This window comes from Typopeltis vanoorti, chromosome 9, assembly GCF_054136105.1.
Source record: "Typopeltis vanoorti isolate ZY-2024b chromosome 9, IOZ_Tvanoo_1.0, whole genome shotgun sequence".
Lineage (NCBI taxonomy): Eukaryota > Metazoa > Arthropoda > Arachnida > Uropygi > Thelyphonidae > Typopeltis > Typopeltis vanoorti.
In genome coordinates, this window is record NC_143557.1 from 56,975,595 (window position 1) to 56,998,427 (window position 22,833).

At 35.2% G+C, this 22,833-nt stretch overlaps 1 protein-coding gene across 1 annotated transcript in view; it reads left to right on the forward strand.

Moving 5' to 3' along the window:
* The window catches only part of Exo70 (exocyst complex component 7), a 324,025-nt gene that overhangs the window by 210,035 nt on the left and 91,157 nt on the right, over positions 1-22,833 (forward strand). Inside the window, exon 15 of the mRNA XM_090398081.1 lies at positions 14,095-14,190. Coding sequence (XP_090254207.1) covers positions 14,095-14,190 — 96 coding nt within the window. The remainder of the gene's footprint in view (positions 1-14,094; positions 14,191-22,833) is intronic.

Sequence of the window (22,833 nt, forward strand, 5' to 3'; positions counted from 1 at the left end):
TATTTTTCATCACTATTCTGCCTCCTCTCTCTCTCCTTGTTTCATTTATTTTAAAAGTCATTACTTCAGACTGCCAAAATATCTCTATCTATTGTTTTCATGTCATTTATCATCACTTATTCCTTTTACACTATTTTTTCCTCAAATCCTTAGCTTTGGCAATAGCTTCCAGAACATTTTGTCACCTTTATGATATTTATCTTTGCATAAACATATTAACATCTTCCCATGACTTTCATTTATCAAATTTTACACACAGCCATATTACATTTTCAATACAATTCCTTCTTTTCCTGGGCTGCCTCATGATGAACTTGCTAAGTTACCATGGCATCCTGATTTTTTTTTTGAAAAAAACTTCATCATATCTTCCTGGCTGAATGATTGAATGTTTACTTCAGATTTTGTTCTTGTATTCAAATGCTTAATTTTTTTTTCTTCCAGTAATATTTGATTCTACAATGCACCTCTGAAAGATGCTTGCTTGATGTTGATTTTTTAAAACTTTCGAACATATTTTTCTTTACAGTATGATATTCTTTGTTATCCTACTTAAAATTAAATGCTGATCACTTTTTTGTTTTAAATCCTCTCTATACTCTGCCCTGAACATGTGTGAAGATAGCACCATAAGTAGCAGTACCATTTCTTATTTTTTTGTGTGCTCTCAATTTGAATTTATTCACATCTTTATATAAAGTTAGAGATTCATAGTGATTGGTCCATGTTCTGAACTGAAATCCAGCAGGTTTTTAATTATCTTCCCACTTTTTCCAAATTTTCACAAAATGATTTTATAGTTTTGGTATTAATATCCTATTACGCTATGTAGATCTCCAACAAGAACCAGCTTTTGATTTTTTTGCTTTATGTTAGCTGCCTTCTCCAGTGACTTGAGAAAACTCTTGAGCTTCTTCCTTAGAACCCTCTGTTGCATCTTGGACACAAATAAGTCTCATTGTCCAATTTTCCATTTTAATGTTGCCTTCACTTTATTCGATATTGTCTTCATGTTTTACTGATGACTACTATAGATACACTATCCTTATTGCTTTGGCTATTGATAGAATATAACATTAGTTATTATTCTTTATCTGTCTCAATAAGAAGAAAACTTAAATAGGTAAGCCTGTTAATAAATATGACATTATATTTGGGCAATAGGATAGAGCTTGGAGCTATAGCATGGAATGAGATCTTAAGCAGGAGGGAGATAAATGCTGCATGGAAACTGACCTAAAAGATATTTAACATCAGTCTGTGAATGTATTCTGAAGATCAAAAGACCAAATAAAGTAGGTGTCAAATGGATAACTGAAAGGGTAAGTATGAAATTTGGAAGAGGATACTATTTAGGCAGCACAAGATGAATAATGTTATCATTCAATTACATCAGTTGCATGAGGATCATAAAGAGCAAGCCAGAAAGGTGACTCATTTGGTCAGAACAGAAATCAGCAAAAAAAAAAACAGTACAAGCAGAAATTTGCAAATCAGATCAAGAAAAACCCTAGAAAGTTTTTTCAGATATGTGGCAAGTAGAAGGAAGAATGGTTATGGAAAGAAGATTTTAATGAATGAAAATGGTAGAATGGTTACTGCTGCAGAAGACATAGTTGAGGTATTCAGAGAACAATAAGGGTGTTATATTTTATCCTCATCAGGGTGAAATCATGAGAAACTAGAGACTCGAGTGTAGAGGAAATAGGAGAGGATGACTTGATTGTGAGTGAGCAGGAGGTATATGAGGAAATAAATAAGCTTGATGCCAATGAAACAATAGGATTTGATGACATATCATTATGTGTATTAAGGGAGTGTTCCAGGAAATTGGCAATAGCATTGGCATGCCTGTTTCATAAGAGTCTTATAACAGCTCAGATCCCAAGAGAGTAAAAAGAAGGTAAAATTGTTCCAATGCATAAAGGTAGTGATAAGCCTGTGGCTACAAATTATAAGTCAATGTATATCCGTAGTTGTGGTTAAGGTATTATAGAGATTAGTAAGAATTAGGATACAGAAATCAGTAGTATACTCTGTGGTTGTCAGCATGGGTTTCTTAAAGGGAGATCATGTTTTGCTAAACTAACTTACTTATATACTATAACAAGATGAAAGGTCCCTTGGAAAAAGGAGATTTATATATAGTGGAATAGATAGATTTTGCAAAAACTTTTAATAAACCACCACACGACAAGCTATTAAATAAACTGAAACCGATGAAATTGGATAACAGGCTAATGAGTTGGATTGGTGACTGGCTGTTAGATAGCTATCAGAAAGTTTTATATGGGGGGGGGTGCACTATCCCATAAAAAGAAAGTCACTAGTAGTATGCTCCAGTTTTGTCTCAGTCACTGAGACATCATCAGGGAAACATTAAACTTTAGCAATTTTGATACTGTATCCCTGATGATGTCTCAGTGACTAAGTCGAAACAGGATTTTGTCTGAGTCACTGAGAAATATAGGATATGTGGTGTATTTATTCCATTAAACCTTATAATGAGTATATTCATGATGTTGTGATGGGCTTAACTGATGATATTCAACTGTTTGTATATGATGCAAAATTGAGGAGAACAGTGCAGAGTCGAACTGATGTTATGGTCTTACAGGAGGACTTGAATAGATTATATGAATGGACAGGTAAGTGGAACTGTCAGTTCAATGTTGCAAAGTGTAATTTTTTAGATTTTGTAAGTGATGATGGGATGCAAAGTATGTGCTTTGTGGGAGAAAGTTTAAAGGGATAGAGAAGATGAGAGATCTGGCGTGATGGTATACAAGGACCTGAAATTCAGGAGTCACACTGCACGAGTTGTAAAGTTGTCACATCAGATAATGGCAACAATGCAGATGACCTTTGACATCTACAAATAAAAAGGTTAGTATAAGGCCTTGATCAGGCCTCATATAGATTATTGGGTACAGAATTGGCAACCAGGTTTTCATGGTGGCGAGGACATCACAGAGGTGGCAATTGGTCTTTTGGAATCTAGGGTATGAAGTCAGATCGAAAGAATGTAATTTGCAAAGTGTCATTAATAGTGTGTGTGAGGGGGGATAATTTGAGCCATAAAACTTGGTCAGGGGCTGTTACAAGATTAACATGGAAGAAATTTTTCATAGAATGGGAGAGAGAGAGAGAACAAGAAGTTTCCAGTTTCCATCCTTGGAAACTGTATAAGGAGGATGCGAGCAAAGAAGTGAGGAACAGATTCTTTGCATGGTGGAATGCATTGCCTGAGTGTGTTATGAATGTAGACACATTGAATAAGTTTTAAGGCATGGATGGATATGCTTTATGTGTGATAGTGTACACCTCCCACAATCAGAGTCTGACTCCATGGACATCACATGTTAATAATAATCATCATCAAATTCATGACATGTACAGTCAAGGGGGGGGTGTACATGATATTATGATAGTACTACATGAAGAACTTACATCATTACTAACTTCCTATCAACAATTTTCCTCCAAATCAATCTGTTATCTATCAAGACTCCAACATTATCAGATCTTAGGTTTCTGTCTTCTAAGGCACTCTTTACTGTATCATTTCACCTATATCTTGATCTTCCTCTGGGTCTTTTTCCTTCCAATCTGGCAAAGAACACTTGTTTTACTAACCCTTCCTGGATGCTAACAATGTCAAGTTCTTTCCTACTATCCTTCTTTTTAATATGATATTGCCGTGGATGCCGTCTGTTCACATCCCAAATCATTCTCATGACTTTCATATCTATGGTCTCTAGTCTTAGGTCAGGTGTTTTATTTCTAACCCAGCTCTAAGATCTATAAATTAAAAAAGGATTGAACACTTATATGTCTAATTTAGTGTTTTGACTAATTTCTATCTTATTCCATAAAAATTTATTCAGTTGATTTGCTGCCATACCGGCTTTGTTGAGTTTGTTGTCTACTTCCATATTTAATTTACCATCTTCATTAAAAATTGTACCTAATAGCTGAAATGTTTTACTTGTTCTATATGTTTTACTTGTTCTCCATTCACGATGCAGTTGATTTTTTCAATGTTTCTGCCTATTTTCTTGTCTTTGTCTTGTTATTGATGATTTTCATACCAAATTTATTTCAACAGTTGTTCAGTTTAGTCAGGGAATCTTACAAATTTGTACTAGATTTATTTAAAAGTATAACATCATCTTCATAAAGTTAAGAGCTGAGATTAACATATCCAATTTTAATATCAGGTTTAATACTGCTTTCCTTCATAATATAATCCATATAGATAATGAATAACAGAGGAGATAATGTACATCCTTGTCTGATACCAGATTTAATATCAAACCATCTTCCTGTACTTCCTTCAGTTCTAACTGCTGACTTACAACTCAAATAAAGACTAAGTATTGCATGATATAATGCCCCATTAACACCATATAACTGTAGCATTTTGAATAGCTTTTCTCTTGGCACCTTGTCATATGCTTTTTGCAGGTCTACAAAACATTGATACAGATCTTTATTATATTCCCATGATTTCTCAACTATTTGTCATAAAATGAAAATCTGATCCTGACAGCCTATTTGGCCTGAATCCAGCTTGTTTTTCACCAAGCTTCACGTTTACAATCCTTCTCAACAGCTTCTCAAGTATACGTGCATAAATCTTACCAGGAACACTCAGTAGGGAAATACTAGGGTATTTCCTAGTATTTCCCTACAAGGCCGAGAACTATCTGAAAAGTTCTTGGCTTTGACCATAGATGGCAACACTATTGGCAAGATTTTTTTTTTTTAAGTTGGTACATCTGTCATAAGCATCCATGTGAAATTGCAAGGCCTTCTATCAAGTAGTTTGTTTTATACAGCTGTTTGAAGCAAAACTGTTGTCTTTATCCGTTGAAATGGATAAAATCAAGTATCATGCTGTTATAAAATTCTTTGTAAAAGATGGTTTAACGTCAAAAGAAATTCATTCGAAGTTCATAAAAGTTTATGAGTGCTCTTCTCCTTCGTTTTCAACAATTAAGAATGGGCTGCCGAGTTTGAACGTGGCTGTACCAGCCTTGTAGATGATCCACGTAAAGGATGTCCAAAAAGTGTAACAACAATAGAAATCATTGATCAAGTGCACAGTATGGTATTGGATGACCAGCGAGTCAAAGTGTGTGAAATTTCTGAGACTATAGGCATTTCAAAAGAGCATGTAGGATATATTTTGCATGAAGAATTGCAAATGAAAAAGCTTTGTGCAAGATTGGTGCTGCGCTTGCTCACAGCAGATCAAAAATGCACTCGCATGAAAATCTCTGAACAGTGCTTAGAGTGTTTTAACAAGAATAAAACTGATTTTGTGCATCGATTTATTACTATGGATGAGACTTGGATTCACCATTACACACCAGAATTCAAACAACAATCAAAACAGTGGAAAGAAGCCTATTGTTCAGCGCCAAAGAAGATAAAGTCAGTTCCATCAGCAGGAAAAGTCATGGCATCGGTGTTTTGGGATGCTAAAGGTATTTTGTTGACTAATTATCTTGAAAAGGGTAAAACAATAACCGGGGAATATTATTCTGATATTTTAACCAGACTAGACCAAGGGAAAAGACTGGGTTTGCAGAAAAAAAAAATCATCTTTCTTCAGGACAATGCATCTGCCAATAAAGATGTGTTGGCAATGGGAAAATTAAGGGATATGCACTATGAATTGTTGGAACACCTACCCTATTCCCCAGCTTTGGCTCCCTCTGCCTTCTATCTCTTCCCAAAACTAAAACTCTTCGTTGCTGGCCAGCGTTTTTCTTTGAATCAAGAGGTGATTCGAATTGCAGCTGTAGAGGGGTATTTTGCAGATCTTACTGAGAACCACTACAGGGATGGGATAATGGTGCTGGAGCATCACTGGAATAAATGTATTAGTCTTCAGAGAGATTATGTTGAAAAATAATTTTGAAATTATAAATTCATTTTTTCATTGTTAGGCCAAGAACTTTTCAGACTACCCTTGTACCTCTGTATCTCACATTCAGTTTTATTTCCTGTTTTGTATATGGGTACTAGGAGAGCTCTACTCCAATCATCTAGAATTCATCCCTCTGTCGAGTCCTTCTGAACTATGCAGTGCAGCCACTTGCAAGATTTTTATACCTCCATATTTGAGAATTTCTGGTCAAATATCATGTACTGCTGCTGCTTTTCCACATTTCAGGCTTTTGATGGCTTTTTCTCTTTCATATATAGGTATGTGTTCCTGATTGTATTCCTATTAAGTGTTTTTTACCATTGCTTTCACTGCTTGTTTCATTTAGCAATTTTTCGAAGTAATTACTCCAGACATCAAGGATATCTTTTTCACCAGTTTTCACATCACCATTTTGATCTCTGATTCCTTTTACAGCACTCTTTCCTCCTTTCTGAGCTTTTTTAACAACCTCCAGAATATTTTGCCACCTTCCTGATATTTATTTTCTATGTTCTTGCCAAAGTCTTCCCATGACTTTTGTTTAGCTAGTTTTGCACAGTGTTTATCTTTCTTACATTTGTCTCTGTATTCTCTAAGAGTACAAGCTGAGTTATTTGCCAAGAACTTTTGGTATGCTTTCTTCTTTTCCTTCACCTCCTCTTTAACTTCCTGTGTCCACCATGGAGTTCTGATTTTTCTCTCCTTGCAGACAACCTCACCACATGTCTTCTGGCTGAATTAATTATTGGTTTCTTCAGGGCTTGCCACTGAATCTCCAAGATCCTGTTCTCAAATTCCAAAAAACATTTTGGGAAAATTTGAAGAAAAGAGCAAAGCTAATAATAATGGCAAATACCTGTTAGAGCCTCCATAGCTCAGTCAATATCGACAAACCCCTCTGGTCGAAAAGACCTGGTGTTTGATTCCCGTCAGGAATCAAACACCAAAGGTGAGTTAGCCGGTCTCATATGGAGGTAGGGGTTTTTTGACCTAAAAACTTTGGTTTTTTTCATCCCCCAGAACAGGCAAACCGGCCCCATGAACATATGGGATTACAGTCATGAATGTGTCCCAGCCATATGCCGGTCCTGTGCCCAGATAAAAATTGAGGGATTGGAGAAAGCAGTGGAGAACTATCCTGTAAAAATCTCAATAGGAATACTTTGTGGGCAATGCCTACAAAGTCACCTATGGTTGGAAATGCTGAAAGGGAAAATCAGTCAGTCAATACCCTGTTGGATTTCTGCTCAGGACATGAACTGGTTATTTCTAACACCATGTTCCAACATAAAAAGGTGCACAAACTCACATAAGAGGCAAGGAATTAGAAAAGTCTCATTGACTAAGTTACTGTTGATAGCAATGTTTTCTCACTTGTGCAGAACACTAGAACGTACAGAGGATTTGAAGTTGGAAGTGATCGCCATTTAGCCTTGAGTGGGATAAAATTTAATTTCATATTGAAAAGAAGAACATGTAAGAAAGTTTTAAAGGAAATAAAAGTTGAACAGCTTTCAGATGTGAACTATAAACTAAAATACACAAACATTATTCATGAAAAAATGAAAGAGTTTGGGAATATGTTAATAATACTGATGTCTGCCAGTCAACTGTTATCCATGCCATCAGCTTTATGTTCCTTTCCATTTGCTTCAACTTACATGATAAAGTTACATGCAATCCTGTCCAATGCCTTCGTGAATTCCAGCAATTTCGTGGTAGTCATTTCCCTTGTAATGGATCAAACAAATATTTTGTGACTATCATGCACATAGTTTTGTGATTATCATTGGAAGAAAAATTCAAGCTGAATTTTCCTAGAATATATAATTCAAAATTCAGAACTACTTCTATCATATAGAAATTCCTTTTTTTTTTTTAAGTTAGTTCATGGGTTTGTTGATTAATAAAGAAATATTCCCATTTGCAAATACAGTCGGGTCTCTTTTTATGCGGTAGATACGTTCCACAGAAAACCGCATATAAAAATTCGCACAAAAAAGCCTAATTTACTTTGAAAAATTAGGGATACGTTTTCCATAATTTTATAAAACCGCATAAAACCGAAGCAATGAATTAAAATAAACCTAAAATTGCATGAAAAAAAGGTTATGAAAATTCAGGAAAATAAGAATGCCTAAGTTTGTTTTAAAGCTTTATTCATTTATAATTTTATTGAAAAGTAACAATTTTTTTTTTTTTTACATTTTGTCATCAGAATTATCATCGCTATTAGACAATATTCGGCAACGTTTACAAACTGGTGCAAAATCACTTTCATCATCAGAAGAGATAGTCAGTGCATGAGATCTGTATGGTAAAGGCAATGATTCTTCACAAACAGAATTAGCTTTACCCTTGTTCTGTGGTGATTTTTTTCTCCTGACAATGTAATCAATGATTAAACTTTGAGATAATGATTTTACTAATTTTTTATACAGCTCGCGATATCCAGACATACAGTTCTTCAGCTCACGTTGGAATTTAAAGGCTCATTCAGAATTTGTGTCATTAACAAGAAAATGATTTTCCAATTTATTGCATAGTTCTCGAATTATATTTGCAATGAGGGGGATAAATTTTTCTTCCGCTTCACTATTGTTTTCTGGATCTCTGATGATATCCAATAATATCATCGTCACTTAAGGCATTATCCACACAATTCGTCTACATCATTCTGGCTAAATGTATCAAAACCTTCTCCACCAATTTCATGTGCCAAAGTAATGATTTCAGCTTATATGAAATCATTACTTTGGCACATGAAATTGGTGGAGAAGGTTTTGATACATTTAGCCAGAATGATGTAGACGAATTGTGTGGATAATGCCTTAATTGTATTTTGTTTGCAACACATTCAGGCCAAGCTGCTTTCCAGCAGGCATTTAAAATTTGTGGTCTTATTTCAGCAATAGCAGATGCAACATGAGTTAAGCAGTCCAAAATTTTTTCCAAATGTCAGTTATTGTTAATGATTAATTTTTTAGTTTATCCAATATCAATTGAAGAGTGTGCTTAACATAATATTTTTTAAAAGTAGCAATTATGCCTTGATCAAATGGCTGAATAATGCTTGTTGTATTGGGTGGAAAAAACTACCTTCACATTTGGGTATTCTAAATGCGGATGACTTGGTGCATTGTCAACAATTAATAAAACTTTAAAATCAAGAGCTTTTTGCTTCATATATATTTCCACTTCTGGTACAAAGCAATTATTGAACCATTCAGTAAATACAACAGTTGTTACCCAGGCCTTTGTTTTAGCCATCCAATACCGGCAGCTGTTTTAGATCTTCGCCTTTTAGAGCACGTGGTCTTAGAGATCGATTTACTAGGAAGGGTTTCAACATTTGATTCCCTGATGCATTGCTACAAAGTAACAACATTACTCGATCTTTGTTTGCTTTAAACCCACTTGCTTTTTTCTCAGAATGTGCGATGTAAGTTCGACTAGGTATTTTCTTCCAAAACAATCCTGTTTCATCAGCGTTAAACACTTGATTGGGACAGTATCCACCATCTTCAATAATTGTGGCCAACTTCCCTTGAAAATTTTTGGCTGCTTCTTCATCTCCTGCTGCAACCTCGCCTGTAATCTTCACGTTATGAAGTGCATTCCTTTTTAAAAACCCGGTTAACCATCCTTTGCTAGTCGAAAATTCTTTATCAGCCTCAGAAGCAGAAGTAGACGGCTCCAGTTGCTTCATCTGTTCATAAAACCGAAGAGCTTTTTGTTTAATTAAATAATCACTTATAGGAATTCTTCTTTGAGTTAATTCTTCAATCCAAATTACGAGCGCTCGTTTCGTGTTTTCTAATAAAGCATCTCTTGAGTACGATGATAATTTGGCACTTAGTTTTGTGTCAGAAATGACAGATTTTCTTATTGCGACTTCATTCTTTTTAATTGCCCTTGTAGTAGATTCGCCTAAATTAAATGTTTACCAATTGCCATAGATTCCTCTCCTTTTGCTAAGCGATCTAAAATTGCAATTTTCATTTCCAAAGAAATTGTTTTTCTTTGATGCTTTTTTTTCTCCATTGGGCCAAATTAAATCTTTAAAATAATAATTAGCAAAATTTAGACTTTCGATAATAAAAAGACAAACACTTACTCACATGCAAAATTAAGCTTCACGAACACTCACTGCTTACACATTATCACGTTAAGCCAGAATGTGTTGCAACACGCTGTTCATTATGTACAACGCCGATGAACGAATTGTCAACATGTGAAATCACATGCATTATAGGTAAAATTTTCAAACTATTATACAAGCAAAATAGTTACTACTTTAAAAACTGCAATGATCATAAAAGAGAAGTTAATTTTCCGATGTGTAATAATAAACAACTCATCGCACAATACAGATTGATTATCCCAGGATTTCTCAAACTGTGTTCTGCAGAAGATGAATAAGTGTTCCGTGAGAAGTTTTACTGGAATTTGTCATTTTAGTTTTCTAAGCATTTTTTCATGAATAAATATGTTATAGTGGAAATATTCTGAGGAGAATAACATTTGTGAATATGTTGAAAAGCTCAGACCCAGAACGTCTAAATAACATCTGTGTAGCAAATGTTAGTGACCAAGCCATGTATTTTTAAACGTGGAAGTATTCATGAATTATCATTAATTTTCACACATTCAAACCTTTCAACATTCGGGAAAGGGAATACTGCTGTTTATGACCGGTCATAAAAATTGCCTGCAAGCAGATTATAACAATGTGCAGCGTATCCTCTATTCTCAAAACTGAACGAAATAGCATCTGTGTTGCAAATGTTAGTAACCAATCAGCAAAGAAGTATAAAGAAAATTTTTCCACTGAAATTGAAGATCAAGATAGTCTGCATCTGGTTCTCAGATCTAGTAATACTGAATACTTTCTTCATAAGTTCATATTGTAGGGTGAAAGTGCTTGTTTTGAAACCATAGTGCCATGATTTTTTAAAAGTAATATGCCTACAGATTTAAATTTTAATATGAATAAGAGACAAGGGACTTTGTTTAATTTTGGTGTTAAGAAATCTCTCATTGAGGGTGTTTGTGATGCAACAAATGGTGATTCATCCACCTCCAGCCTACAAAGCAATCTCCAGGATGTACAAAAGGAGGGGAAAACTATCAGCGCACAGGAGAAAAAGTGTGCATTCACTCGTAAGTACAGTAGACTCTCGACTATCTGGCCTTTGTACTATCTGGAGCCCAGATTTTATCATGGAGAATTATAATAATACAGTAATTCTCTGTGATAAAATGAGGAAGACATACTGTAATTTACTTTGCCAAGGCGATGCAAGTGGGCATCTGCTACAATCCTCCTACGTGCCGTGTGCATAACACAAGTTGAGACATGCAAAGTGCGGATTTCCTCGCTTCATCAGTTGTGTATCGGATGTCCACAAGTGCGGAATACGTTCTGCACTTGTGGACATCCACTGAATACCACTGTTCCTGGTTATGTTAGTAAAGAGATTTGAAACATATCACTTGTAAAGTCTTGGAAAATTCTTTTGGACCATGAAGGTGAACATTTCAACCTTGAACCCGTGTGTGAAACCGAAGTGGAAGATGAAAACGATAAACTTGTTTCATTGTTCAAAAATGTACTGAGCTGTGACAATGTCAGTGTAGAGGACATTACAGAATGGATGTCAAACGACGAAGCTGATAAAATAACTGACAACGATATTATGGAAATGGTGACACAGGGAGAAGAAGAAGAGGAAGAGGAGGTGGTGGCATCCTTAGATGACAGAAAAAATCTCTTCCCACATTCAGAAGGGTTTAAGACGATTGACGCAGCGCTGCAGTACATTAGTGAGCAGGAGGAAGCGACGCCAGCTGATATCATCTGCTTGCGTAAGTGGAGGGACATTGCGTCACGGAAGAGGGCTAAAAGGGTGAAGCAGTATCAAGGACTTTTTCAAAAACTAAAAACTGTGAGTTTTGACTTTTTCATCTTAGGCCTACCTTTTGACATTTGTGTGAAAAGGTAGGCCTAGAACCCCGGCCTATCCAGCTTTTGTGTTATCCAGCCTGTCCTTCCACCACATTAGGCCGGATAGTCGAGAGTCTACTGTACTTATAATAATATTATAAATTTTTGGTCATCAGAATGGGATATGTCAATGAAAATCAGCACAAATTAATTTAATGAGATTCATGTTTAATTGATGTTTAATTAATTAATTAATTAATTAATAATTAATGATTACTTATTAATTAATAATAAAAATCAGCTAAATTAACAATTAATTATTAATTAATACATTACAAAATAACCAAGGTGTTCCATGACAATTTCAGGATTTGTGAAGTGTTCCATCCTAGGAAAAGTTTAGGAAACGCTTTATTATCCTATTATCAGAATGGATTCTCCTTCTGTTGACATGCGCAGAAGTGTCAAAAGGTCTCATATCTGTGGGTGTACTATACCGCATAACTTCAAATCCGCATAAAAAGAGACCCGAGTGTACTTAGAACTTGTGACTACTCCAATTGCCTTCCTCATGTAACCCAGTTAGTAAAAGTTGTTCTTTGTTTACTGAAAAGGTTGTGTGTTTATTTCTTGCATAAAACATGGATGTTTGTAAAAGCTTCCCTGGATAAGCCTATATAGCTAGTTGTGTCAGTTATAAGGTTTTTTTACCCCCCCACACACACACACACTACTGTTGCAGTTGATATTTAAAAAAAAAAAAAATTCTGAATAACTTCTCCATCTTTGATTGTGGTAAATATGTGTGAATCATATATATTTTCAGAATTCTTACAAGAATGTACTACTTGTTTTTCTGTTATGATATCTCTAGCATTTTCTTATCTAAGTGGCAGCTACTTTTAGCCAATTTGCATGCTCTTCCCTATGTAAAATAAAACAGTCATAACATGACTAGCATTATTTCACACTGAATATTTTCTTCACTGTGAATAGTTTATTTATTACAAGATTATAGTTTTAATTTACATCAACTTTTTCTCTATGCAAATGGCAAGTTCTGTACTAATGGACATCATTTATTAGGTCTTATACAAAAAAAAAAAAAAGGAATATAATTTATTTAGACAAAATCTAAATATGGTTTTGTACCACAACTTTTCCCTTTAGATCATTTTTGGATCATTGTTGGCAAACTCTTTACACCATTGTTCACACCCATCCAGAGGTACATATTCATATAATGTTGGAATTAAGCTTTTCTATTATTTTGTCCTCATGATCTTATACATAGGTGATACGGTTTTCCTCTTAGAAACTCTTCCTCTGTCTCACTTTCTTTCACACACACACACACACACAGTAGAAAACAGTCATTCCAACTGAATAACACAACATAAATGGCAGGTAAATGCACTCTGTTCATAGCCTTAGTTTGTTTCGATGTAATCTTTAACAACAGCACCATCTTATCAAATTCAAAATCTATTCAATCTCAATTTTTATACATTCTTCATTTAGCATTAACTTTTATGTTTGCACTACATCCTTTTTTATGTATTGATTGAGATAACATGGCAGTGTGACATCATAAAGAGAAGTCAGTAATGTCTCATTCATGAGTATTTCTAATAAATTTGATTACTGTGTGTATATATATAAATCCATATTTTTATTCATAATAATTTTATTTTTATTTTATTCGTGTAGGGTTCCCCCATTCCTCGACCATCCCTTAGGATTGGTTGAGCCCTCCTAATGAGAGATTAAGTACTATATCCTATGACCATATCCTGTGTGTTCACAGGGCCTGCTTGCCCTGTGAACACACAGGATATCTGCTTGCAGGATGAAAAACCCCAGATAAACTGGGGGGGGGGGGGGGACCCTACTGTCCATGACCAAGACCGGCTAACTTGGCTATGGCTGAGAAAGATCCTTAAGCTCCTCACGTCATGGGAATCGAACCTAGGACACTCCTTCCCCGGGCATATGGCTGTGAAGCGCATGACCACTAAGCTAACCGCGCAGACTTTCATTATAATAATAATAATAATGATGTTCTTTTGCAATAGTGTTTGCTGTCTTTCTGAAATTATCCAGTTGTTATTTGTATGCTTACAAAATTTTTCAATATTATTATGATATAAATACATATTTTCCTTGTTTTACACTTTTAACATGCTATATTATTGCATTTTTTCCCTAGATAAACAAAGCTTTGGAAGAGTTTGTGGATAGCATTAAAAATGATCCTGATACAAAGTTGCCTAAGGATGGCACAGTACATGAGGTAACTAGTAATGTAAGTACTTCTATACTTCTATTTATTTCTTTTGCAGTTACATAACTGAGGTGTTTTATGCAAGATACTTTTTTGAATGACCTCACTTTCAGCAGTTTCTGCATTAAACAATGCATATGCCCTTATAAATTTCAATATGTTATTTCAGAGATGCTTCAACAGATATGTAATTCAGAATTTCAGGAACTGGTATTTTTAAGGCATGTAAAATATGCTTTAACCTTCTTTGCTCTCTCTCTTCCTACTACCATCCTTTCTTAGTCTGAATCCTTTCTTTTAGTGTTGCACAGTAATAAGCATTCATATTAGAAATTATGGACTTTGACAACCATGTTATAAATAACTCTTTTTATTTCTTTATGTTTCGATCTTCATATTAAGATCATCATCCGGAGCATATACAAATATAACAGGACAAGCTGAGTTACATTACGTACAGTAAGCTAGAGAAACAATGATTTGATCATAGGTTATTCTACTAGCATGACCTCTAGTGAAAGAAAAAAAAAATATTTAGACACTACATCAAGCTTAATTCTATTTATGATAACATGAATAAACATTCTTTCTTATAGATAGTTTTCTTTCAGTAACAATGATGGCCTATTTTTAGCATTACAATTGTTATTTTTGATTAGGATCCTTTATTTTCTACGTTCTTGCCAAAGTCCTCCCATGACTTTTGTTTGGCTAGTTTTACACGGTGTTTAGCTTTCTTACATTTGTCTCTGTATTCTCTAAGAGCACAAGCTGACTTATTGCCATGAACTTTTGATATGCTTTCTTCTTTTCCTTCACTGCCACTTTAACTTCCTATGTCTACCATGGAGTTCTGATTTTTCTATCCTTGCAGAAAACCTCACCACATGCCTCTCTGGCTTCTGGCTGAATCAATCAGGGTTTTCTTCAAGGCTTGCCACTGACTCTCCAAGGTTTGGTTCCTGTTCTCAAACTCTTTTATATTTTCTTCAATAATCTTTGTGTACTTTAGTCTACAGTTCACATCTGAGAGCTGCTCAAGTTTTATTTGCTTTAAAACTTTCTTGCATGTTATTCTTTTCAATATAGAGCAGGATTCAATTTTATCCTGCTCAGGAACTAAATAGTGATCACTTCCAATTTCAAATCCTCCGTACACTCTGGTGTCCTGCACCAGGGAGAAAACATCACTATCAACAATAGCATAGTCCATAAGACTTTTCTTATTCCTTTCCTCTTCTCTTCATGTGAATTTGTGCACATTTTTATGTTGGAACATGGTGTTAGTAATAACCAGTCCATGTCCTGAGCAGAAATCCAACAGATATTTGCCATTATTATTAGCTTTGCTCTTTTCTCCAAATTTTCCCAAAATATTTTTGTATGTCTCACAATCATTTCCTACTCTGCTATTTAGATCCCCAACAAGGACCAACTTTTCCTTTTTCATTGTGTCAGTTGCTTTCTCTAAAGCATCAAAAAATTCCTCCAGTTCTACTTTAGTAGAACCGTCTGTGAGACCTTAGGCACAAATAGTCTCATTGTCCAGTTTCCCCATTTCCGATATTTGCCCACATCACTCTACTTGAGACTGCCTGCCATTCCAGATGATTATCCTCGTATTTAGTGTTGAATACTATGGCTGCTTTTTCTTTTCCACGATTGTCATTGCCTGAATATAACATTTTGTATTTATTGCTCAGAAAGATCTCACCGGTTTTTGTCTTTTTTGTTTCAGTTACCCCTGTTATGTCGATCTCGTACTTATCTAATTCCTCAGATAGCTCCATTTCTTTGCCATTTAGGCTTCTTACTTTGATAGTACCGATCTTTAACTCTGGTGATGTTGAGTAGGGGTGTGTTTTCAGATTTGTTCCAGTAGCTGACTTTTTGCTGTTTGCCCTGGTTCCCTGACAAAAAACAATGGGGAATGGGGGGTTGTTTAACCAGATGATGCCCCAGCCATCATGAAATTTTGTCATGTTGTACCATCATTTTTTATTTTGGTTTTAGCCAATAAGAATACAATTTGGTTGGCTAAATCCCAAATTGCCACCCCATCCTTGTTCTTTCAGTATCCAGGTATATACTCAACAGGGTGCACCACGAGGTGAGGATTGGACATTAGGTCAGAAGCCCTGGTCGGTTCTTCGCATTCCTTTAAAGGCTATGTGAAGGTCTCCTCTCAGTTATACAGATTTGACCCTTAAGCACAAAAAATATCAAAAGAATATTTATAATCACTTGCTTAAATACTAATTTGAAAACACTATTCTCTGGAGCCTCATAGCTCAGTCATTTTTACAAAGCCTTTTGATTGGAAAACCTAAGTTTGAATACCATTCAGGATGTGAAAAATGTTTTTCAGGATTTTCAGTTGAGGGTCATTTAGCCTGTTTCATACAAAAGTTGTATTGTTTTTCCTCCAAGAAACTCAGGTTTCTCATCCTGCAAAACAGGTATACTGACCAGAAAAACATATGCAATTGACAGCCATAATATACAGGGTGGCCATAAATTAACTTTCACTCTTTGGAGGTCTCTATAGCTAAAACTAATACATGGAATGAGACCACATTTTATATTGAGGCTTTCGAAGACACGAGGAGACGAATTCCAAAAAAAAAAAAAAGATTTAGTACCAAAAGTCACCGATAGAGGAAATATTGGCACTGGTGGAGCCGAAAGCAGTCAGATATTTGCAGTAAACACAGGTAAAAAGGATTATGCAAATTTTACTGTGCGTACATGACATCAGCGCCACCAATTCCACTTTAAAAGGGATTGGGAATGTTCAGGCAGTTATTCGAATGACTGATGAATTGTGCTCAATATGCGTCCTGCTTTGCCTCAGTGTGCTTTACTTGTTAAGTTGTTTTACCTTAAACAGTGAATGTCGTAGCAGCCCTTCAGGAATTTAGAAGGCTTCATAACCTGCATTCAGGTGCTATATCAGCTGTAGTACTGAGAGCTATGATTAAGAAGTTTGAAGAAACTGGATCACTAGGAGTTAGACCTGGCAGAAGACAGCGGTGTAACATCTGTTACACCACAGTAGTAACAGACCTTACTACTGTGGTGTTCGTTGACACAGGGACCAGTACTGGTACAGTCTGGAAAATCTTAAGGAAAATACTTCACTTCTATCCGTATAAGTTCAGTCAGGTGCAAGCACTAACTACCTCAGATTATGATAAGTGCATGACCTTCGCGCTAACGTTTCTTGCCCGAAGGACTGGCCTTGGAGAATATTGTGGGACGATTAGGTTCATTTTTATCTGAATGGGTCGGTCAACACGCACAACTGCAGAATTTGGCCATCTGAACATCCCCAAGCGAGCCAGCAAGTACCACTGCATTCTCCAAAAAGTAATCGTGTGGTGTGGCTTCACAGCCAATTTCATAATAGGACCATGCTTTTTTTGAGCATATTACCCCTACAGGTCCTGTAACCTGCTCCATTACTGGAGAGATTTATCGACGAATGCAGAAAATTTTGTCATTCCTGCATTGCAGCAAAGACAATGTTTGGACTCCATAATTTTTATGCAGGATGGAGCACGGCCACACATTTAATGTTCAGTACAGCGCCTTTTACTCCAGCATTTCAGTAATGAGAGAGTTATCAGTCAGTTCTTTCCGACGATCCCCGGACATCCCTCCATGTGACTTTTGGCTGTGGGGGTATTTGAAATCCATTGTGTATGTTGGTGGCATTCTCAACTTTCATGTCTTGAAAGAGAACATAAAATGAGCTGTTATGAACATCCTATCTGACTCCTTATGCTCAGCTGTAGAGCATGTCGCACACCGGATGCAATTGTTGTACACAAGAAAGTCATCAGATTGAAAATTGTTTATGTGGTCCAGGGGACCCTGATTCTGATGAATAAAACATTATTTCCTGTGAGTTCAATCACTACATTAATTTCTGTGTCTCTCGCAAGTTGTTGTTTTAGTTTAATAATTATTATTATTATTATTATCATTGTAATGCGCCACATATCCAGCTGGAATGAGTGACGTGGCTGTCACTTACATCATCGAAATGTTATTATTCTATTTTATTTGCCTTTAATGTAATTATCCGCTTGTTTTCAGCTCCTCCTGTGCCAAAATTTCCCCCACCAGCGACGTTTTTATCCCAAAACATGCTAAAATGCCAGATTCATCATTAGTTTCTTTAATCTGTTACACATTTATATCATTTGGCTCATTATCGAAACCGTTGAAAAAATATTTATTATATTCTTTATATATGGTTAGTCTAGAGCAGGGGTGGACAACCCTTGGCATGCCTGCCAAATGTGGCACACCAACGACTTTTCCAGCACGTAACCCAGGGCTCATCTTAAAAAATAATTAAATTAAAAAATACATTTCAAACATCTTCGCTGAATTGTATATTTTAAATTAATATAATACAATTTTATTAAATACAGCGATACCAAATAAAAATGCAATAAATAAGTAAACCCTACCAACTGTTTTATTTATAATAAGTAATAAGAAAATTAGAAACAAACATCCTATTTCCAAGCCATCTATATCTTCGCAATATACTGATGTATACAAGTTTCGTCCAGTTCAGTTGTTGCATCATTCTTCAGGCATCCAAACGTGGCGTGACTCCTTTACATCATTTGATATATCTTTTCATGATTCGTAAAGAACATATCCATTTTCTAAAGTCTGTGTATATGTGGATTTGGATTTTATTAAAATGTTAATAACAGTCATTAAAATATGGATTGGAAGTATTTATTGTCAATTAATATGTTTAACTTATTAGATATACAAATTTGCTTTACATTGCCATAAACATACCGTATTTACTCGAATATAATTCGAACTTTTTTTTTCCAAAATTAATGCTAAAAATCATGGTGCAAGATAAATGTGGGGATTTTCGGAAACTAAAGTTTTCAGTTTTTTTTATTTTATTTCCTGCCTTGAGAGCAGTTTCCTTCTGTGCATCCTACCCAAATAACACCATCTTCTTTTCCATTATTTCAAGCAAAAATTACCAGTAATTTACAAGACTTGAGATACTTAATGAATAATCCTTCACAAATGACTAATGAACAGACAGCTATGGTACTAGGCCAGTAAAGATATAGTGGCTATGAAGATATGCATATGACCGGTGCGGTATTAACAAAAGGTCACGCGAGTCAAAGATAAAAGCCAGCAGAAAGTTTTGAATTGAAATGCTAATTCTCTTCAACCAAATTCGATATCTGAAAGTGCCATAACAATGTTCACTACATATGTCTTAGCTTTAACACATTTATGAATTTTAACACTTTCCATTGGTTTAATTGTTGCTTTGCATTTGAACAGGGGGGGAAAGACTCCCACACATCTAGTTTTTAGTGTTTGCTGGTGCAGTATTTGGTTTTGCTTGAGTCTAAATAGCATAGTTTCTCTGGGAAGGGGACATGTGATTCATTAGTTAGTGCCATTTTTATCCCAGCTGTCTCTAATTGCACTATTTGTTGAGAAATATAATACACAGACTACAAATGTCTGTACCTTATTCAGTGATACAATAAAACGACCTGCTTTTACTTGTGTCTGCAGTCACTGTTGGCTACTGGGGAGAGAGCATGGTTTGCCACAAAAAGCAAGTCACTATCGCCCTGACATGAATTTGATTAAACTTTTTTTTTCCTGTGCAAGGATACGTGAAATTTTTCAATTTCTTTTTCCTAAAGTAAAATCAGAGGTGCGAGTTATACGCGAAGGTGAGTTATATTCCGTTAAATATGGTAAGTTATTTTTAAAGCTATGAAATGTATTATACATATTCAGGATTATGAAGTGTTATCTGCATGTGATTAGATTGCATGCTTACCCTTCTCTTTCATTAGCATGTGTGTAGGTCGGCTTATAATTGGACTAATTTTTGGCTTGCTTAAACTTGGTTGGTATATGCAGAAAGTGATTATGATGAGATTTTCTGAGTCCAAATTATAATTTTTGTCAGTGTCTATATGTCCCTGTCCACATTTTTACACCCCATAATCCAATTTTCATTAAAGTTAAGAGCTCTATGAATAAAGCAATTATTTAATTGCTTTCTTATATATATATATATTTATTTGCTTCCTGCTCTTTACAGATTGAGCAGAAAGTCACCACCAGCCACAAAGAAACATAGACATTCAAATGAAAAGGATATTAGACAATTTAAAGAATACTGGACTGAAAAATGTGGCATGATTAAGAAAGATAATAAAGCATTATGTATTTTATGTTCCAAATCAGTTGTTTGTAAGACTTCTTCTGTAAGAGACGAGACATTTTGAAACTGTTCAGAATAAATTAAATAACAAAAGTGAGCAAGAACAAAGAGAATTAATTTCTCGTGAACTGAGCAAGACAAAAAAATAGTCCGATACTTTGAAATTTATTTCAGGTAGGCCTAGTTGCAACTTAGTTGCTGTTAGTTTTGAGGTTTCAAAAGTTATTACCCAAAGTGGAAAACCACTCAGTGATAGAGAGTATATTAGGGAAGCATGGCTAGAATGTGCTCCATTTTTGACAATTTTTCAGAAAAGGTAAAAATCATTCAGCGCATTAATGAATTGTCTGAGTAGAAAAACAATTAAGGATAGAATACTTAAGTTGGAAAAGATACAGCAAGCAATTAACAAAAGATTTGGCCTTCATATAAGTTCTTTCTATTTGTGTTGATGAGAGTACAGACATTACATCATCAGCTAGGTTGGCAATCTTTGCTTGATTTTGTAGGGATGACGAAGTATGCAAAGAGATGATTAACCTTGTAACACTACCTAAGCATATGTGGGATTGAAATATGTAAAGCAGTTAGGAATGAATTATCTATTCAGCAAATTGATACTTCAAAAGTGGTATCCATCACAACATATGGTGCACCCTGCATGATTGGTAAGGATGCAGAATTTGTAAATCTGTTTGCAAAACATGTTGGTCATCCACTAATAGTTTTTCATTGCATCCTACATGACAAGAATTTATATGCAAACGCTGGCCTAAAGGAACTTCAAGACCTGATGCAAACAGTAACCAAGGTTGTTAATTACATTTCTGCACTTGCTTTGAATAAACTACAATTTCAGAATCTATTGAATTAATTGGATTTGGTGTGCAAAGGACTAATAATGTACAACAGTGTTCGTTGGCTTAGTTGAGGTCTTGTTCAGAAACGATTTATTGAATGTCTGGATGAAATAAATCTCTTTTTGACTAATCAACAAATGTCTTATAAAGAAATGTATGACATCGTGTGGGTTTGTAAACTCATGTTTATTACAGATTTTTGCAAACATTTAAATGACTTGAATCTCAAACTACAGGACACGAAAACATCTTCAAATAAACTTGCAGATGTTTTCGTGGATAAATATGTATGATTTTGAAATGCAGTTCATTGATTTTCAAAGTTCCTACACCACTCTATGAGAGAAAAATCTAGCTCTATTCCTTTCTTGACTGCATTCATTCTCAGCTTCCATGGATGCCCTCTCATCCTCTCATAGCCCTCCATAAAATCAAAAGATTTCATCTACTTATCCTGTATGATTCTTTCAATAGTTTGTATGTCTTTATTATATCACCTCTCTTTGTCCTATCTGCTAGTATCCACAGTCTCATTATCATCTGTGACACTCTAGTTGTTGAAAGTTTTTCACTTGGTTGTATTATAAATTAAAGATAATACCAAGAAATTATATACTTGGTTTAATCCGTTATCAGTGTAAGCAAACAAAGTTTTGCACATGAAGTATCTTTCAGGACTGGGGCAACTCGTGGCAAAGGTGGTATAACTTCTCATCACTTGCCTTAGTATCCTATAATGCAAAGCACATCTCCTTGCAGACATGTATAATGCTATGCATTAAGGGAAGAGTACTGCCCAGACCGGTTTTGACCTTTATTGAGGTCTCATCAGTGAGAGCCAGACCCAGAGGTGGTGATACTAAGGTGGAAGTAATGGAGAAGTCATATTTTCCTGTGAGTTGCCAAAAGGTGTCACACCTTATTATTAAAATACTCTGGATTAGAGATAGATAGTTGTTGAAAGTTTTTCACTTGGCATAGCATTATACATGTCTGCAAGAAGATGTGCTTTGCATTATGGGTTACTAATACAAGTGATGAAAGTTATACCACCTTTGCCATGAGTTGTCCCAGTCCTGAAAGATACTTCAGGCACAAACTGTTTGCTTACACTTGGATGATGGATTAAACCAAGTATATAATTTCTTGGTATCTTTAATCTGTAACACTCTCCTTTGTACCCTCTCCAAAACCAAAAGACCAGATCTGTACATAGTAGACCAAGTGTGATCATATCAAAGCCTCGTAAAGATGCAAAATGACTTCATTATCCTTACTTGTCAAGGTGTTTCAGCATCACAATTATCCTAAAAAATGTAAAACTTTTCTGTCACGTGACAGAGGACACATAAGTTTCTCACCCTTAACAGTAAAGGGAAAGCTTTCCTTCCATTCCTGCTTAAAACCCCCATTTTCTTCTTCCTATTTCCGTTTCTTATACTTTTTGTTCTGCTGCTTTAAACAACTAAGGGGATATGCAACTTTCACTTAAAAATCTGAGAAAAATAAACAGTATTTCTTCTTAGAAATCAATTTTATAACACACTTACTCATCAT